The 20,942-nt window shown below is 30.8% G+C and overlaps 2 protein-coding genes across 2 annotated transcripts in view; one reads left to right on the forward strand and one right to left on the reverse strand.

The window, feature by feature from the left end:
* Positions 1 to 211: 211 nt before the first annotated feature.
* Positions 212 to 5,492, reverse strand: LOC114327399 (probable 28S ribosomal protein S16, mitochondrial). The gene is made up of 3 exons (XM_028276008.2): positions 5,197 to 5,492; positions 4,982 to 5,141; positions 212 to 428 (listed from the first exon to the last, which is right to left on the reverse strand). Exons 1-3 carry the CDS (start codon positions 5,329 to 5,331, stop codon positions 313 to 315), a joined length of 411 nt encoding a protein of 136 aa, XP_028131809.1. The 5' UTR covers positions 5,332 to 5,492; the 3' UTR covers positions 212 to 312.
* Positions 5,493 to 5,765: 273 nt separating this feature from the next.
* The window catches only part of LOC114327398 (sulfide:quinone oxidoreductase, mitochondrial), a 52,693-nt gene continuing 37,516 nt past the window's right edge, over positions 5,766 to 20,942 (forward strand). The window contains exons 1-3 of the mRNA XM_028276006.2: positions 5,766 to 6,070; positions 10,504 to 10,643; positions 20,207 to 20,397. Of these exons, the coding sequence (XP_028131807.1) occupies positions 5,988 to 6,070; positions 10,504 to 10,643; positions 20,207 to 20,397 (414 nt within the window). The 5' untranslated portion in view covers positions 5,766 to 5,987. The remainder of the gene's footprint in view (positions 6,071 to 10,503; positions 10,644 to 20,206; positions 20,398 to 20,942) is intronic.

Genomic DNA, 20,942 nt, shown 5'->3' on the forward strand with positions numbered 1-20,942 from the left:
ATGGGGAAGGTACCTGACTTGGACTTCCATAGTAAAATAATTTTGACCCTATTCTATGTAGTGGAATCATCATCATGGAGCTATATCTCATACAGAGTCTCAACTTCTCATGCTCCCTTCACCATTCTGCTCTGTCACCTGTTTGGATTGTCCAGTTGATAACACTGATCTTCTCAACATGTAGTAAAATCATAATAATAAAATATATGTGTTGAGTTTATATGTTTATAATGACTTTTTACAAAATAATAGACTTATATCTACTTAAACATACTAAAATGTACACACAACACAGAAGTAAATGACATGTTATTAACTTTTCTCCTCTTTGGTCTGTTCAGCAGCTTCAGAAGCTTGTTTTGCCTTTTCCCTGTTTCTCCAAGCAGTCATATAACTCCTGGGGTGAATAGGATAGAATCCTGCAAGACCTAGAAATTTATATCAGGATTATAAAGACAGTAAAAATCATATAAAAATAAAAGATAAAATTTCACATAAATGTTGAAATTAAGCAATATCCTCTATAGAGGAATTGCCACATAAACTTCTTATCTCTGATTATCACTTAGGAAAAATATCCTATATTATTGAAAATATATCTTTTATTAATTGAACTAGGGATATCATATCTAATTATAAATAATAATATACAGGGTGTAACAAAAATACAGGTCATAAATTTAATCACATATTCTGGGACCAAAAATAATTCGATTGAACCTAAGTACTTTAGTGCCTTTTATTAATTTATAGTTACCACATAAAAAAAGTTACAGCCCTTTGAAGTTACAAAATGAAAATTGATTTTTTCCAATATATCGAAAACTATTAGAAATTTTTTATTGAAAATGGACATGTGGGATTCTTATGGTAGGAACATCTTAAAGAAAAATTATAGTGAAATTTGTGCACCCCATAAAAATTGTATGGGGGTTTTGTTCCCTTAAAAAACTGTTGTGTACGTCCCAATTAAATTATTATTGTGGTAACATTAGTTAAATTCAATATTCTTAAAACTTTTTGCCTCTTAGTATTTTTTTAATAAGGCAGTTTTTATCGAGTTAAGGCTTATTTTTCAATATGTTTACATACAAATTTTATGGGGGTTTTGTTCTTTTAAACCCCCCAAATGTATGTGTACGTTCCAATTAAAATATTACTGCGGTACCATTAGTTAAACACAGTGTTTTTAAAACTTTTTTGTCTCTTTGTATTTTTTCGAGGAGGCACCTTTTATCGAGATGTGGCTTCTTTTTTAATATGGTTCAAAATATACCTAAAAATGTAAATCATAAATAAATTTTCATATTATTACCAAGTATCCATAATCGTATTTAACCATATACAAATATGTGGTTGATTTGAAAAATATTCAAAATATCTCGATGAAAACTGACTTTTCGAAAAAGTACTAAGAGGCAAAAAAGTCTTAAAAACAATAAGTTTAACTAATGATACTACAATAATAGTTTAATTGGAACGTACACAAAAGTTTTTTTGGGGGGAGGGGGGTTAAAGGAACAAAACCCCCATAAAATTTTTATGGGGTGTCCAAATTTCACTATAACTTTTTCTTAAAATGCTACTGCCATAAGAATACCACATGTCCATTTTCAATAAAAAATCTCTAATAGTTTTCGATATATTAGAAAAAATCGACTTTCATTTTGTAACTTTAAAGGGATGTAACTTTTTTTATGTGCACATTTGTACTAAGATAAGTTAGGTTCAATTGAACTATTTTTGATCCCAGAATATGTGATTAAATTTATGACCTGTATTTTTGTTACACCCTGTATATAATACTTTTCCTAGATTACACAAACATTTCATCAATCTTAAAGATATAGTATAATATACAGGGTGTAACAAAAATACAGGTCATAAATTTAATCACATATTCTGGGACCAAAAATAATTCGATTGAACCTAACTTACCTTAGTACAAATGTGCACATAAAAAAAGTTACGGCCCTTTGAAGTTACTAAATGAAAATTGATTTTTTCCAATATATCGAAAACTATTAGAGATTTTTTATTGAAAATGGACATGTGGCATTCTTATGGCAGTAGCATCTTAAGAAAAAATTATAGTGAAATTTGGACACCCCAAAAAAATTTTATGGGGGTTTTGTTCCTTTAAACCCCCCCAAACTTTTCTGTATATTCCAATTTAATTATTATTGTAGTACCATTAGTTAAACACACTGTTTTTAAGACTTTTTTGCCTCTTAGTACTTTTTCGAAAAGTCAGTTTTTATCGAGATTTTCGAATATTTGTCAAATCCACTACATATTTGTATATGGTTAAGTATGATTATGGAGACTGTAATAATATGAAAATTTATTTATGATTTACATTTTAGGGATACTTTGAACCATATTAAAAAAGAAGCCACATCTTGATAAAAGGTGCCTTTTCGAGAAAATACAAAGAGGCAAAAAAGTTTTAAAAACACTGTGTTTAACTAATGGTACCACAATAATATTTTAATTGGAAAGTACACAAACATTTGGGGGGTTTAAAAGAACAAAACCCCCATAAAATTTTTATGTAAACATATTGAAAAATAAGCCTCAACTCGATAAAAACTGCCTTATCAAAAACATACTAAGAGGCAAAAAAGTTTTTATAATATTGAATTTAACTAATGGTACCACAATAATAATTTAATTGAGACATACACAAAAGTTTGGGGGGTCTAAGGGAACAAAATCCCCATAAAATTTTTATGGGGTGCACAAATTTCACTATAATTTTTCTTTAAGATGTTCCTGCCATAAGAATGCCACATGTCCATTTTCAATAAAAAATCTCCAATAGTTTTAGATATATTCAAAAAAATCCATTTTCATTTTGTAACTTCAAAGGGCTGTAACTTTTTTATGTGGATATTTGTACTAAGGTAAGTTAGGTTCATTCAAACTATTTTTGGTCCCAGAATATGTGATTTAATTTATGACCTGTATTTTTGTTACACCCTGTATATCACACCCCGACTTCAATAGTGCCAGAACCCTAAAAAAAAAAACGGAAAGTCTGTTTTTTGGCACAATACGTTCCTCTAGGCTTTGGCTTCATTGTGAAATAATGTCTTATAATTTAGTTATCTTAGAATCTGCATAGTGTGCCTATGTTGTTATTACCAATTCCAGTTTTGCCTTTCTCAGCATTAGCAAGAGCACCACAAGGCAGTTCGCATTACAGTGTGGTCGAGAGTGGATGTGTGATAAGTACCACCCATTTTTAAATATTGCTCTAAGATGTGATAATGCATTTGTTAGCCAAGAAAAATTACTTAAGAGGATGGGTACATATTTTAGGCTGCAATGCTATTCAAATGGGGATTCATTTTTTTCGAATCCTGAGAAAACTATTAAATATTTTTGAAAAATTTAAACGCAGAATGAAAGGTTATGTTATTAGCGAGGGCCGAAAGTCCCTGAGAACTTCTATAATGTTTATTTTAAGTTACAGGGGTGAAAAACTAAGAGAAAATTTAACGTGATTTTTAATTTCAAATATCTCATTCAAAATAAACTTTTTATTTATTCTCTTCCTCTATTTATTTCTCTTCCTCGAAATCTTCCTCTAAGGGACTTTCGGCCCTCAGTAATAATTTAGTCTTTCATTCTGCGTTCAAATTTTTCAAAAATATTTATTGGTTTTTTTCAGGATTTGAAAAAAATGAACACAATGTCCGTGGTAATATTTTCCAAATCTATCTTCGTCTTACAACGCACTCAGTCGAATAGAATATTGTCAGTCAGACATTGACAATCAGTGACAATTTTAATTATTTCACATGGCATCAGGAATATTTTGAGTTGTTGATTAAATAATATTGATATATTATATAGTGTATTTGATAAATAATTGATTTAAGATGTGAACTTAATAACAAGTTATTTATTGTGTATTATTTGTGGAAGATCCAAGCAGAGAAAACATCAGGATAATATATTCTGTGATCCAAGTATTTTGTTGTTAGATGTTCAAAATTGTAAGCGCTCCATAGTAACAATATATTATTAAGAAATCACTTTAACACTTTTCCTCTTTTCTCGATTGAGTATTAGTTTTTGTTGTACATATAAATTATTACAATCACTGAATACATAGTTAGTGAAAAAATTATCACATTTATTAATTGAATTAATAATTTGCAATTATACAAATAACAGTTTTATCTAAGAGCATTCAAAAGCTATCTCTTTAAGTTAATGATGACATTTTCAAGTAGAATGACATTCTAGTAATGTTTACATATCCATACCAGTGTGAATTTTACTACACGTAATTTGCTGTGTAAAGACAGTAAAAGTAGTGATAGCCGTAAAATATTTGCGAATTATGTACCAATGGACTTAAGTAAAACCTGTGTTAATGCCATAACCTGCGATAAGGCAGGCTGATACACCCTTATCCTCGAATTTTGAATATAGGAGCCTTAACAATAGCAACTTATCATATTTTAAGGGTGAATTTCAGGGTAAAGCAATGTCAATAACCAAAAAGAAATACTAGCATTAGATAGCTACACACATAATCAACATGAGTGAAGAATTTGGTTAACTTTGATAAGGAAGTTAAAAAAAATGAAGACTTCACATACAATTTTTTTTTTGCTTTCCTGAACTGTTGCTATTTCAGAGTAATGGCAATAATGAAGTCACTATATCGTCAGCTTACTGCCAAAACCAACCAACTCCATTTTAAAAGTTTTGGGAAATCTTCCTTTTAAACTTTAATTTGAAATTGAAAATAAACTCATTTAAAAAAATTATTTAATAACTGAAAAATATTTTTGTCCTATTTTTCAATTATTAAATCATTATTTAAATTTAGACGATTTTTCATTTCAAATTAAAGTTTAAAAGGTAGATTTCTCAAAACTTTTAAAAATGGAGTTGGTTGGTTTTGGCAGTAAGCCGACGATATTATCTACAGTCCATTACTTAGAAGTTTCAAATTACAAACCTAATAATTCAAGAACAGGATTTGTTGCAATCGCTCCATGTGATAACCAATATCGAATTCTTTCGAAGTTTAAGGATGTTAATTTTTCATTGTGTTCATTTGGGAAAGGATCATGAGTTCCAAGTTGTTCTATTGAAGGGTCGTGCTGATCTGATCTAGCCTGGAAAACAGAGGAAGTAAGTAAGTGTTAGTTAAAAAAGAGCTGAATCTCTTACATCTGCAACTACTATGTGGAAAAAGGGTCTATTAGTACAACCTTTCCTAACAAATCTAATAATCTTTGTAGGTACTGGAAATGGCATTCCCGCTTTACTCATTGAAACACTCAGTTTTTTAATATTGTGTGCCATTTTTATTTAAAACCAATCTTTTTATGTATTTATTATATAGAATCAATTTTCAAATACAGTTTGAAATTTATCAAAAAATAACTTTTAGGTTATAGTTGTTGTGTCAAAATAACCTCATACTCATACTTCTTCTTTCTCTAATACGGTATTATGGACCTTGGCTAGCATAATCGGAACCACTGCGCGAAAGCATTTGAGAAAATTTGAAAATAAAATCTACGCGTATGAATTTTTTACCGCTATTTTGAATTTGAGTGTTTTGTTTTGACTCCTTTCTATGGTTCTGACCCAACGCGGCAATTTGGAATCAAAATTAAAACTTTTTTATTTTATAATATTCCATGAATGTGAACAGTACATACTTCACACCGGTTTTAATTTATGACAAATAGTTGAAAACCTGTTGAAAACACTTCAGTCTATTTAAATTTTTATGACATTTTAATAGTTGCCTATTCCGTCAAAATTCTCGGTAAAAAAATAGTATATTTTTAACTGATTGCTAATAGAATAAATAGCACACCGATTATCGATGCAGTATATGTTATCTGAAATGATTTACAACCTTACATAAATTTATTTTAGAAGACACTGAGGACAGTTTCATACATCTCTGTGGTTAGGAATAACGTAAAATACCGAAATTTGTGTTAAATATGTTAAGAAACATTGTTTTTAAAAGTGTGCGCCTTTCGGGGCGAAATTTTTCGACTTCGTCTACATTTAGAGACAAATATAGGTAATGTAACATATTTTGTAGTATTAAAATAAATTAATACTAATTTAAAAGTGCACAAAACCTTTTTCTTTAAATGTGGGTATTGTGAAACTATAGTTGAGAAACCAAGACAATAATATTGTCTTGATTTTTTAGGATTATAATTGTTTTTCTAGATCAGTCCCCTTTGTATATTTTTAATTTGATGATATTGTGATATTAAATATTATCTTCTTCATGTGCCCATGGGCGCCCATATTAAAATTTTGAGGGGGGGGGGCAGACTTGAAGATTTTGCACATTACATTTTGTACACTATGGATAACAATATATAGTTTAAAACACCCGAAAAGCTAGGGGGGGCCATGGGTATGGGCGCCTATGCATGTGCCATATATCCATGTTGGCGATCACCATTGCGAAGGCTTCTCGATCTTCTGCAATATGGAATAATTTACCTTCATTTGATATCTGAGTTCATTCACCAATGTTTTTAACCAAGATACTTATTTTCTTCTTACACTTCTAGAACCCTCTATTTTACCTTTAAAAGTATCGGTTGTAATATTTTATATCCATTTCCCCTCGCTATATGTCCCAGATAAGACATTTCCAGTGTTTAACAGTCTTTAAGAGTTCTCTATCCTTGTTGTCCCTCCTTAGCACTTGCTCATTAGTTTTTCTTGCTATCCAAGTTATCGTCACCATACAGCATCCGTCTGTGAATAAACATGAGCAATACTTTTAGTGTCCACACTTCTGCACCATACAAAATTACAGACCAAAGATAACACTTAACCATTCTTTGTTGTAGTTCTAAACTGAGATGATTATTGTGAAGAATTGACTTCATTTTTATAAAAGTAGTTTTACTAATTGCTATTCTGCATTCTATTTCTATATCTGGATCTAGTTGGTCCGTTATGATATCCATTACAATATTGAATATATTCAATTTTATTATTGCATGCAACTGCTATGGTGCCATGTACCTTTTTGAACGGCTATTGAACGGATCTTCTTTACTTGCAAATGCGAGAGTATCATACCCTCTACTGTGCCTTGGTCTGTCCCCATATTGAATATGCCTCTTGTGTATGGTCTTCTTTTTATGGAGTACATACTAATGCTCTTCAGTTAGTTGAACATACATTTTTAAAACAAATTGCATATAGACTTAATATCTTAGACAACTACAATGATGCAGATATTCTTAATATCCTGGGATCTCATTACTTTCTACAACATCCTAGGTACATGGAAAAACTGGAACTACAGAGCTTCTTCAAAAAATTAATATTCATGTCTCACTAAGAACAACAAGGGCTACAGTTAGTTTCCATTACCCAATCTACTGTACTAACTATGGTCTTAACAACTTCCTCACTAGAACTGCCGGACTAGCACACCAGCGCCTTAACGTTGACCATTTTCAAACTAATAGCAAATTCCTGAGGCAGGTTTTAGTAAACATTAATTAAGTAAGACTTATTATTAATTGAGTTGTATAATTCCAATATCCGCTAACTCCAAACGCAACATATTTTCAGTAAAACCAAAAAACTGTATTTATTATTTCAGAGCACCTGTCTAAATGAATAGGTAACTTGCACATTTTTTTTATCAACATTTAAAAAAATGGATTTTGCGCCAAAAATTTGGTAAAAAATACAGTCTTGTAGGAAATATAACCTTACAAAATGAAAGAACACAGAAGTTTCTACGATGATTAGAAACAAATAGGTCTGGATCCCGCGTATGAAAAAAAAGTTGATTAATAGCAAGCTGAAAATTTGTTAATAGCTTAAGGGTGTCTAGTCGGATAAACTTTGATATATGGGAACACTGTAACAGGGGCAGTTTTAATTGTGGAACAAGTTAAAAATTTGGAACGGTCAGAACATGAAAATGGCACATTTATTTTGTCCGACAGAACAGACATAAACTCTCCGAACAGAGATTAAACTCTCATGCAAAAATCAGACTGCTATTTATCACCTGTCATAATTCCTGTCATTTGACATATTCTACATGTTCCACTCATTAAAACGCCAATTTGGTGATAAATAGCAGTCTGATTTTTGCATGAGAGTTTAATCTCTGTTCGGAGAGTTTAAGTCTGTTCTGTCGGACAAAATACATGTGCCGTTTTCGCGGTCTGACCGTTCCAAATTTTTAACCTGTTCCACAGTTAAAACTTCCCCTGTTCCAGTGTTCCCATATATCAATGTTTGTCCGACTAGACACCCTTAACCTAATAACAAATTTCCAGCTTGCTATTAATCAACTTTTTTTTCATAGGCGGGATCCAGACCTAAAAGATATCGCCAAAAAACGAAAAGACACGTTTTAATTTTTTGGCGGGTTATGGATGGGGCTAGGGTTTAAAAATTTTTTTGGTCAAATACTTTTTGATGTAGAACATTTTCAACGAAAACTTTTCGTTTATAAATTTGCAAAAGTCTGTGTGTTATTGCGTCGCCGCTCCTGCAATACTTAGAGCAAGTGTATCGATGGATACTTATGTAGTTTTGCCTTCTGAATCCAAATCTGAAAACGGCATTTCGATACCTCTAACCGTCTTCGAGATAATCGACCTCAAACTCTAAAATGTGACGTCACAATCCGGTTATCTCCTACCGACGCACTAAACGTCAGCTCAAATGGTTGATTAGGAAGTAGGCTACTTTTTTAAATCTCGATTTGTTAAACATAACATAGGTTATTTGTTATTTACATTTGAGTTTGACACTTCGTGAATGTCAAACTAAATTTTAAATTAAGTATTAATAAAACATCAATGACATTTGATAGTGAATTTAATTATTATATAAAATAAATAAGATGTTCAAAAATACAATTTGAGTATAATATTTTAAAAGCAATAAGTTATTAACAGCTCTAAAAAGGTTTATACCCGTACGCCCTCCCCTTTATGATAAATGGACTGTTCCATTTGCTACGAAATATGAAATTAAAATATACCTAGTCGGTTCGCTAAACTCGACACAACTGGTTAGTGATTTTAGTAGGTAATTTTTTTGTTTTTTGAGAATTTTGCCGAAATTGGCAAAATTATTAAATATTTAGTAATTATTAACTATTTAGAAATTATTTTTTTGTCGAATTGGCAAAATTATTGACTAAAATCACTAGCCAATTGTGTCTGAGTTTAGCGAACCGACAGTATATGAAATAATATTGTTTGGTATAAAAAAATATGGTCTGATATGTGCAATTACATCCTTCTAATGGAAAAAAATATTTGAAGATTTTTCTCAAATTACGGATACTAACAACATTTTCATTTATAACTCTTTTATTTTTAATTTGACGAAGAAAAGTTATTCTTTATAAAAAGCTCTTCATGTTCTAAGATTTATGATGCAACCATCATATATAAAATTTTATTAATTTTATACGAGGTATATAAAAAATATGAAATTCGATCAAGAGTAAACTACCTTTATAGTTCATAACATTTAAATTATAATGATATAATTGCACATTAAAACATAATTATTAATTCTAACCTACTTTTCATAATAGCAATTTTCCATATTATGAATTAAAATACGTAAATATACAAAGTTTTCGTTATGATAATGCTCGCATTTTCAACTTGTTTATTTTTGGAATAGCGCTGAGAGCATTTTTCACTATCTTAACCGACAAGACCCTTTAGTTTTATTTAGTGTAATAAAAGTTTGCTGAACAAGCAGATTTGGCTCCCAATTTTCTTTAAATTTGTTGAAATGTTCATATTTGGCTCTTTGGCTAAAAAGTTTGCCAACTACTGAACTAGGTATAACATGGTAAGTTAACCCTTAGCATTGAACAGAACTTCTACGAAATAAAATATAATATAGTTTATATTATGTAAATATGATCGGCATTGACCGCTAATGAACTTATCTATGTTGTTATTTAGTTTTGTATATTATATAAACCAACCAGAGAAGTGACGAGGCATTCAGATCAATCGATTAATCACGCTATGAAGTAATAACACGCTAGTCGCGACATTGTTATTGTTTATAAATAGACCGTTGTTTAAATGTTTAAACGAACACTGTGGAGTTGAAATATAATTATAGTGAGAATGGTATTTTTATTATACATCCAACTAAATCCCGGACTAGGGCGCTATAGCTCAGCCACCAGACCTATTACCACCTCATAGGTAAACATTGATCACACAAAAGATTGTTTAACTCGAAATATGAAAAGGTCTATAAGGCCAAAAATTCTTTTAAAATCCACAATACAAGCTAAACATTATAAATTTGTCTTCTTCTTATACATTGGTCACATTTATTAATTGTGATTTTTTCTGTCGTTTGTTAGTAGTGGAAAATCCAAGTTTATTACCATTATTTTTGGTTTCGACTCTTAGTTAGTTACTCAGCCAGAACATTGAGTACATTTATTATTTATAAACTTTTTTGTTTTAGTTGCAAGTTATTGGTGGTTGGAGGGGGAACAGGAGGATGTTCTACAGCAGCAAAATTTGCCCGCATAATGGCAAAGAATGATTTAATTGTATTGGAACCAAGTGAAGATCATTATTATCAGCCTCTCTTTACTCTAATAGGTACAGTAATGTAATCTACTTTTAAATTAAGATTCTCCTTAGTATGCACAGGTTGTTGCTTTGGAAATTTTGTGTATTTATTATTTGGTGCATTATTGACTTGATTTAATATGTAAGTAATTATGTTCACCACACATGTATTAGTTGGTTGTGACTGTGACGAAAGCAGACCTCCAATGCTCTGCAGTGTGCCTCAATAATTGTTCTGGTGAAACCTGCAGTAAAATCATGAAAATATAAAAATTATTCGAATGTTTTCGAAAATGAATTACCTACAATGATGCCAATTCTAACTCCTGTTCTTCCGCAAACATTCACCTCTGATACTGAATTAGATCCTGAACCACAGCCTGGACCATAAAAGAAAATGAAAAATAATAGCTGGAAAACAACTTTTTAAATATACAGGGTGTCCACAAACTCTCCTGACAAACGAAGACAGGAGATTCCTTAGATAATTTTAAGATAATTCAGCCCAATTCATCTAGTCCGAAAATGCTTCTTAAGGGAGCTAGAGCTCTTTGAAAATGGCATCATGAAATTAGTTTTTCTTAAATACCTCTAGAACGCTTCTATTTAGAAAAACGAAAATTGGTATGGATATTTACTTTTCAGAGATGAATCGATTCCATCAATTGCAAATTTCTAGTACCGGTCATAGGCGTCCGTTTTAGGTAGAGCAACGGGTATTTTATCGCGTAACTTTTTTGTCCTTAACTTTTATGCATTTCTGACACTGGATTATTAAATTGTGGGGTAATCTAGTACTAAAAGGTACTCTTGTTTTAAGTCGGTAGGACACACTGTTTTCTAGAAAAATGGATTTGAAAGTTTTTTTTTTGGAATTTGAAAAAAAATTGAAAGAACTTTTCAACAAAAAACGAAGTTTTTTGCCAGCATAAAGTAAGAGTAACTTTTAGTACTCGAATACCTCATAATTTAATAATCTAGTGTCAAAAATGCTCAAAAATTCAAGACAAGAAATGTATGCTATAAAATAACAGTTGACCTACCCAAAACGGACGCCTATGACCGGTACTAGAAATTCGCAATTAATGAAATCGATTTATCTCTGGAATATAAATAAATGTACCAGTTTTCGTCTTTCTAAACAGTTTTTTTTGAATTTTTTTTTTAATTCATAAAGCGAAAAATTTTCAAATCGATTTTTCTAGAAAACCTACCGATTTAAAACAAGAGTAACCTTTAGTACTAGAATACTTGGCAATTTAATAATCCAGTATCAGAAATGCATAAAAGTTAAAGATAAAAAAGTTATGCGATAAAATAACCGTTGCCCTACCCAAAACGGACGCCTATGATCGGTACTAGAAATTTGCAACAGATGGATTAGATTTATATCTTGAAGATAAATACGCGTACCAATTTTTGTTTTTCTAAATAGAAGCATTCTGGAGGTATTTAAGAAAAACTAATTACAAGACGCCATTTTCAAAGAGCTCTAGCTGCCTTAGGAAGCATTTTCGGACTAAGTGAGTTGGGTTAAATTATCTTAAAATTATCTGAAGAATCTCCTGTCTTCGTTTGTCGGTAGAGTTTCTGGACACCCTGTATATTAATTTATGCTTAATATTATCTTGCCTGGAAATTGTTCGCGAAAGGTCTAATGGCGATGCCACTGTACCTCCAGACTCAGTGGTCGGGCAAAGGGTCGATAATAAATTAATAGTAACACAGGCATGCTAACAAAATGATCATCATCATCAGGGCTTTTCATTCCGCATGGAATGCTTGCCGCTCTTACTTAGAGCTCTCTGATTCGCTTATTTTGCGGTGAATCACTTCGCATTCCACTTGTGTGTTGTCAAAGTTTGTTGTATGACTTGGCTTTCATTACAATTTTCTTCCACTAATTTGATATGTGCATAGTTCCCTCCGGTTTCTCACTTCCAGAATTTTGATATCTCTCATGACCTGGTCCTCCCATCTCTCTCTGGGTCTTCCCCTTGGTCTTTCAGTTTCTGGTGATCTTCTTAGTCAGTAGGTCGTTTTTCCTTCTCTCTATGCGTCCCAGCCATCTCAGTCTCCGCGCTTTAATAAATCTAACTATATCTTCTTCCTTCATTATGTCTCTTAGTTCATGGTTCATTCTTCTTCTCATTTCTCCGTTGTCCATTCTTATCGAGTCCATTATCCGTATGAGGATTTTCCTTTCTAATACAGTAGAACCCCGCAAATCCGAACCCCGCCAATCCCAACCAACGGAAAGTGAAAAAAATTAAAAAATTTAAGACAAAAACTTAAAAACATGTTTATTATACAGAGTATAACCAGAAAATTAAACCACGTAGGAATAGTAGAACTTTGACATTTAAAATTTCTTAAAAATAAATACGTACTTTATACGTAGTGCTTATAAAGGTTAAACATAAACTTACTTCGGTTTTTTCGTAGTCAACTTGAGTCCAAAAATATTGTCCACACTCTTGCGAGAACGTTTTGCGACTTAAAAACAACGACAATGAAAGCTTTGAATGCTTAGTTAGGCTAACTTTCGGATAATCCGAACTTTTCGGAATCCGAACAGGCTGTCCCTCAATTAGTTCGGATTTTCGGGGTTCTACTGAACAAAATGATAAATTACTTATATGAATAAAAAAATATATAATGGAAAACTAAACCTAATAGTTCGTTTTAACATATTCTTAGGGGTATTCAAGAACCCAGTCAACTTTGGAGCGCTGTATAACCCAGAAAAATTAATGAAATTAAACAAAATTGTTGAAAAACTCTTTATAATATTGCTTTGATGTCATATAATCAAGAATGAAGTTGTAGACAATATAATTACAAATTTAATACAAATAATATCTTAAATTTTGGGTTTTATTAAAAACCCCTTTGCACCCTTTTTTCCAAGATGGCAACCGGGGACAAGGCTGCCAACCCCACAAACTTGAACTTAAACTTATGCTAACCCCTCCTACATACCAAAAAAATAAAATTGCGTCCTCTAAAAAATGTACCTGTAACCTTAAATGTAACTTTTCAATTTACTATCTCATTTGCCCCTTTTGTTGTTCGAAGCTTTCTAATTTGTAAGATCAATTTTCTATTTTGAATATTCGATTAACCCCTTAATGTACGGGCTCGACTCTGACACGAGCGTGTCTTACTGGCAATTTTGTACACGCTCGACTCTTGACACGAGTAGTGACGTAAGAAGAGAATATTCTCGTTCTCGAGAATATTCTCTTGACAGTTGCTGCGTCCTTAATCGTGCTAAGACGATACATAAAAAATAAAAATGGAAAATGTGGATACGGCTTTTCTAAGTAACCGCGAAACAATGAGTAATTTAACTATGGAAATAATGCTAGACAGTTATTTGCCTAAGAATTTTACCAGAATGTCAAAAAGTGATTTCGAACTATTAATAAATATGATAGGACCAAGAATAGAGAAGAAAGATCAAACATAAGAAACGCAATACCAATCTCAACAAGATTAGCAATTGTTATTTATATGTACTAAAAGTTTTAGTTTCATGTATTTATTCAGGGTGCACTACTCTTCCATTTGTCCCATAGTTCCAGAAGTATGCCAAGTTCCACAACTCTGGATATACTGCATTAATAAACCTTATTGTGATTTCATTTGACCACGTATTCATCTTTTCTTTGTATGTTTTGACAAAACCAAATTAAATTTCAACAGAGTACAGGAAATAAAGAAGAAATTCAGAGCAACATGCAAAATTTTCCACAGCAGTTAGTTTTCCACTGCAAAGTTTTCCACTGCAATAGTGTTCAAATACCAGTAAGGTTTCGGCCACATGGCTCAGCCAAACGGTGATATTTTCATTAGATGGCTGTAATGTTGCCAGAAACATACCCAATATATATTTTCGGCAACATATTGCTTCAAAAACTAGCCCGTCTAAATGCCCCTTTAGACGTAAACCAATCCATGACTGAGCTGGCGACTCGTGAAAAATAAAATCCCACAACTTCTCATCAGTACATTGAAATGCAGAATGTAGATGACCAGGATGAGCTAATGATAGAAATAGATTCTGAACCTGAGGCCTCATGTTTTTCTGATTAAATCGCCACATCCATTACTTGCATTATTTGTTGTTAAGAAGAACCTTTCATTTTTAAACGCTTTTATTTAGTTCAATAGATTGCGTCAAATCTTTGGATGTTAATTTGACTACGTTTTCCTCCATGCAAATGAATGAAAATTTGCAGACATATGCATTCGCGGTGACAATACACGAATAGACAACAAAAAATTTTTGTTTATGTTTATTAATTGTTTAAATAAAAAAAAAAAACGATTTTAATGGAAAAAGGCCTAAATTCTCTTGTTTTTTACAATGTAGAAACTTGAAACTTTTACGGATGGTAGCTAATGATATAACCTATACATAATTTCACTTTTTACGTTAATTGTTTACGTTATGCGTCATAAATAAACAATAAAGTTTTAAATTTTGAACACTCATATATTTGTTTATACAGTACGATGCAAGTGAAAGGAATAAATTCGTTATTTCGTAAAAAGGCGACTTGAACCCTGGAATGCTACCTGGGGTACACTTGTACCCCAACCTTGTTTGTAAGTTACACCAATTTGCAGTAGTGGGTGTAGAAAATATGAAAATAAACTTGTGAATAATAATATAATAAAATATTTTTGTATACAAAATAAATTCTTAGCATGTTATCTTAAGATTGTTTTTGTCATAAGTTCTTAAAACATACATATATAAATATTTTAGGTCGATTTTATTTGGGGTACCACTGTACCTCGATGTAGCAGATTGAGTTTAGAAAATAAGTGTAGCAATCCAGGGTCAAGAAAAAATCCCGAAAGACGTCGATTTTATTTTTAAATTACGATATTTTGGCATATATGTCATACTAGTGACGTCATCCTTCTGGGCGCGATGACGTAATCGATGATTTTTAAACGCTTTTATTTAGTTCAATAGATTGCGTCAAATCTTTGGATGTTAATTTGACTACCTTTTCTTCCATTCAAATGAATGAAAATTTGCAGACATATGCATTCGCGGGAACAATACACGAATAGACAAAAAAAAATTTTTGTTTATGTTTGTTAATTGTTTAAATAAAAAAAAAAACGATTTTAATGGAAAAATGCCTAAATTCTCTTGTTTTTTACAATGTAAAAACTTGAAACTTTTACGGATTGTAGCTTATGATATAACCTATACATAATTTCACTTTTTACGTTAATTTTTACGTTATGCGTCATAAATAAACAATAAAGTTTTAAATTTTGAACACTCATATGTTTGTTTATACAGTACGATGCAAATGAAAGGAATAAATTCGTTATTTCGTAAAAAGGCGACTTTAAGGAAAAATCTCGAAAGAGGTCGATTTTTATTTTGAAATTACGATATTTTGGCATATAAGTCATACTAGTGACGTCATCCATCTGGGCGCGATGACATAATCGATGATTTTTTTAAATGAGAATAGGGGACATGCGATAGCTCAATTGAAAGGCAATTCAATTCTTTATTCAGTAATGTAAAAATTTATATAATTATTTGTACAGGGTGTCCAAAAATATTTTTTTAATTAAATTATTTGACAAAAAGAAGAATGTATGTAATTTATTTAACTCAGAATACATTTTACAGTTGCCCGTAAACAGAAAAAAGTGTATTACAGAAATAAACATTGCTTTTCGATTAAATTAAATATTCAAGCCAGCTCCCGCCAGCCACCTGCCTCTTGGAAGTTTTAACATTCAATTTAAGCGAAAGGCAATGATTATTTGTGATATAAACATTTTTGTCTGGTTTATGACAGCAGTAAAATGTATTTTAATTTAAATTTAATAAATTACACACATTCTTTTTTTTAACGCTTTTCTTTAGTTCAATAGTTTGCGTCAAATCTTTAAGAGGTCAATTTGCCTGCCTTTTCATCAATGCAAATGAATGAAAATTTGCAGACATATGCATTCGCGGGAACAATACACGAATAGTCAATAAAAAAATTTGTTTATGTTTAATAATTGTTTAAAAAAAAAACGATTTTAATGGAAAATGCTTAAATTCTCTTGTTTTTTACAATCTAGAAATTTGAAATTTTTACGGATTGTAGCTAATGATATGAACTATACATAATTTCACTTTTTACGTTAATTGTTTACGTTATGCTTCACAAATAAACAATGAAGTTTCAAATTTTTTGCCGATTCCGACTACTTTTTATGTTTCTATATCATATGTTTTATACATATTTTAATAAACATGGCGATATATTTTAATGTTTGAAAAGTGTAAGACTAAAAAGTAAAAAATAAAAAAATATGAAAAAAAAGTTTTTAGGAAACGCTTTTCTTTAGTTCCGGGTGACTAAAATTATAAATATTAAAAAATCAACTAAAAAGCAAAAAATAAAAAAAAATTGAAAAAATCCAACACATTCGTTAAAGAAAAGCGTGGGGCGAAAACCGTTTATTCGATGAAGACGCCCCACGCTTTTCTTTGACGAATGTGTTGGATTTTTTCAATTTTTTTTATTTTTTGCTTTTTAGTTGATTTTTTAATATTTATAATTTTAGTCACCCGGAACTAAAGAAAAGCGTTTCCTAAAAACTTTTTTTTCATATTTTTTTATTTATCAAATAAATTTTGGGTTCTCTGTTGTTTTTGTATTTTGGTTATAAAGAACACTGTTGTTTAGTCTTATAATTTTGTATATAATTTCATGATTTTTAATACCCTATTTCATCTTCAACAATATCCCTAAGTGCGTCATAGGGTTCATTCTCAGAAAATTCTCCATATCAAGAATATTCTCGAGAATTTTCCAACACTAGACGCGAGCGACCAATAAATTTTAATCTTTCAATTTTTCAAGCACTTGCGAAGTTGGTATTTGTATAAAAGCGTATAAATATCTAAATAGCGGTAATATCTATTCTACATTTCTTCTTTTACATATTTCTTATTTTACTTTTTTTATTGCCAAGACTATGTTGTCATTGTAAAATGTAATTTATTTATCGAATAACTTGCAGTAGGAACCATTGACAATTGATACATTGAATTTTGTTGAATTGTTAAAAATCTGTTTTTATTCGAAGCGTTAGTGTAATAAACAGCGGTATATACATAGCTTTTTTATTGCCCAGCCAGTGTTCAGACATTGTAAAATGAGATTTATTTTATGCCTTATATATGGAGATTTTATATATATTATTTGTATACAGGGTGATTCATCTTATTCGCCTCGGTGTCTGTACGGAAAACCACTTAATATTAAAAAAAATTCTTCACAGAAATATACAGGGCCATTAATACTACAATCTAAAAATAATGTGAATTATACAGGGTGCTCCAAAAAAGAGTGATATATCAAAGTTATATTTTTTCTTATGGAATGCTCTATATCTGATGACATTATTAAATTGACCTTAAAAAATAAACTATACTTTCATAAGGATTCCCTATACCTAAATACAGGGTGTTTTGATTTATTTCGATTTTTATAAAAATGTAAGGTTTTAGAAAAAAAAAATAAATATCTACGAATCTAAGAACCGGTAACAAATTCTTTCTTGGATCTTAATAAAAGACTATTTAGCATACTTAAACAGATGCTAACTGCAACAAAGTTTCTTACAGGGTGGTCAAAATATGAGATTGTTCTGTTAACAAATTCAAGCTGCAATAACTTACTTATTTTAAATGGAACACCCTGTATCTTACTAGTCTATCGCGTAGAAAATTTACTTAGCTTTCAATTTGTATTAGGGTTTCCTATACATATCTTTTTACAGGGTGGTCAAAATATTAGATTGTTCTATTAACAAATTCAAGCTGTAATAACTTACTTATTTTAAATGGAACACCCTGTATCTTACTAGTCTATCGCGTAACAAATTTATTTAGCTTTCAATTCTTATTAGGGTTTCCTATACCTATCTCCCTTCACTTTTTAAATATTTAAAGATTTCCTAATTTGTAAGCTTTAAAAATTAGAATTAAGTACCTATGTCGTGGTTATGTACAACACATCACCAACACCGGCAATATACTTAGACAAGATACTGTCATTAATAAAATTTTCATTGTTATCATGTAATCACACAGAGTGTTGTATTATTTTAGTTGATTTTGGCCTACATGTGACATTGAATAATATGTTTATATTAAACTGCATACCCTATATTAGATGCCGTATTCTGGAAGATATTCAAATTATATTTCATTCCGTATAAGTATTTTCCATATCTTAAACCGACGTTTATTAAGTAAATTTAAGAACACCACTTTTTGTTTGAATCTTTGAATCGCAATTACAAACAATTAAATGCAATGGCTACTATGACGAAAACGAGCCTATTGTACAGAAATATCTAAAAATGGGTATTTACAGAATAACATGGGAATTTATATTTACAGAATAACATGTGTATTGAGAATGTTTACATGGAATTGAAGAGATTTTAAATATCTTCCATTATAAAGAATAGAATATCGAGTATGTCATTTAAAATAAGAACACTCTGTGTGATTAATTGATAAAAATGTGAATTGTATTACCGAAAGTATCTAGACTAAGATATTTAAGTATATTGCCGGTGTTGGTGATGTGTTTGTTTTTAACCACGACATAGGTACTTAATTCTAATTTTTAAAGCTTACAAATTAGGAAATCTTTAAATATTTGAAAAATGAAGGGAGATAGGTATAGGAAACCCTAATAAGAATTGAAAGCTAAGTAAATTTTCTATGCGATAGACTAGTAAGATACAGGGTGTAGGGTGTTCCATTTAAAATAAGTAAGTTATTACAGCTTAAATTTGTTAATAGAACAATCTAATATTTTGACCACCCTGTAAAAAGATAGTTACAGGAAACCCTAATACAAACTGAAAGCTAAGTAAATTTTCTACGCGATAGACTAGTAAGATACAGGGTGTTTCATTTAAAATAAGTATATTATTACAGCTTGAATTTGTTAATAGAACAATCTCATATTTTGACCACCCTGTAAGAAATTTTGTTGCAGTAAGCATCTGTTTAAGTATGCTAAATAGTCTATTATTAAGATTAAGAAAGAATTTGTTACTGATTCTTAGATTCGTAGATATTTATTTTTTTCTAAAACCTTACATTTTCATAAAAATCGAAATAAATCAAAACACCGTGTATTTAGGTATAGAGAACCCTTATGAAAGTATAGCTTATTTCAGTAATGTCATCAGATATAGGGCATTCCCTAAGAAAAAATATATCTTTGATATACCACTCTTTTTTGGAGCACCCTGTATAATCCACATTATTTTTAGATTGTAGTATTAAAGGCCCTGTATATTTCTGTGAAGAAATTTTTTTTAAATATCAAGTGATTTTCCGTACAGAAACCGAGGCGAATAAGATGAACCACCCTGTATATTATGAAGAAAATATAATTTATTAACTCGCCTCATCCCCAGGTAAAATAAATTTGCTACGCCACTGAAAATATTTTTTTGATCGAAACTTTAAAGTTAATGTGTACATTAAGGGGTTAATAGTTGCTAAAACAACAAAAACTGTTTAGGTGGTGGAATATCAAATATTGAAGCCTCTAGAAGAAACGAACGCGACGTACTACCAAAAAATTGTACTTGGGTTAAGGATAAAGCAGTTGAATTCGATCCTGATAAAAACACTGTTAGAACACAAAACGGCCACGTCATCGAATATGATTACATCATAATAGCCGTGGGCTTGGAACTTCGATATGATTTGGTAAGAAACGTTTTTTAAATTTGTACAGTCTTATACTTAATGATAATTCGAATATATTTTTGGATATTACATCATTTACGTGTTTTTTTAAATAATTTTCTCTGTATCTCCTATTATCCATTCCAAAATCTTTTTCTTCTAGTGCCGACTCCACTAACGAAGGTTGGCTATAACCATTGCAAATTCGTCTATATCTTCTGCTTTTCTTAAAAGCGTCTGTGTGTTCAACCTGGTACATTCGCGAATGTTTTTCAGCCAGGATATTTGTCATCTACTAGGACCACTTTTTCCTTCGATTTTACCCTTCATAATTAGCTGTAATAACTCGTACTTACCATTATAACATTAACACGTCAAATGCCAGTGAAACGTTGATGGAAAATAAAATTTGACAAGATGTTGATATGTCATAAGAAGATGTGACGTGTTATGCACAATTTGGAACATGGCCTCAGAATCGGAAGATATGTGGGGTGGATCTTTAAGGGATGTTATTAATATACTCTTATTAGCTTAGAAATAAAAAAAAAAAATAGAAAAATCAA

Source organism: Diabrotica virgifera, chromosome 4 (genome assembly GCF_917563875.1).
Source record: "Diabrotica virgifera virgifera chromosome 4, PGI_DIABVI_V3a".
NCBI classification, from domain to species: domain Eukaryota; kingdom Metazoa; phylum Arthropoda; class Insecta; order Coleoptera; family Chrysomelidae; genus Diabrotica; species Diabrotica virgifera.

Excerpts from the sequence above, each read along its gene's own strand:
- LOC114327399 (XM_028276008.2), bottom strand. The coding sequence starts at position 5,331 with ATGGCACACAATATTAAAAAACTGAGTGTTTCAATGAGTAAAGCGGGA. Across the intron at positions 5,142-5,196 it reads TCCACATAGTAGTTGCAGAT|GCTAGATCAGATCAGCACGA; the intron begins GTAAGAGATTCA and ends TCTGTTTTCCAG. Across the intron at positions 429-4,981 it reads TCCTGTTCTTGAATTATTAG|GTCTTGCAGGATTCTATCCT; the intron begins GTTTGTAATTTG and ends ATAAATTTCTAG.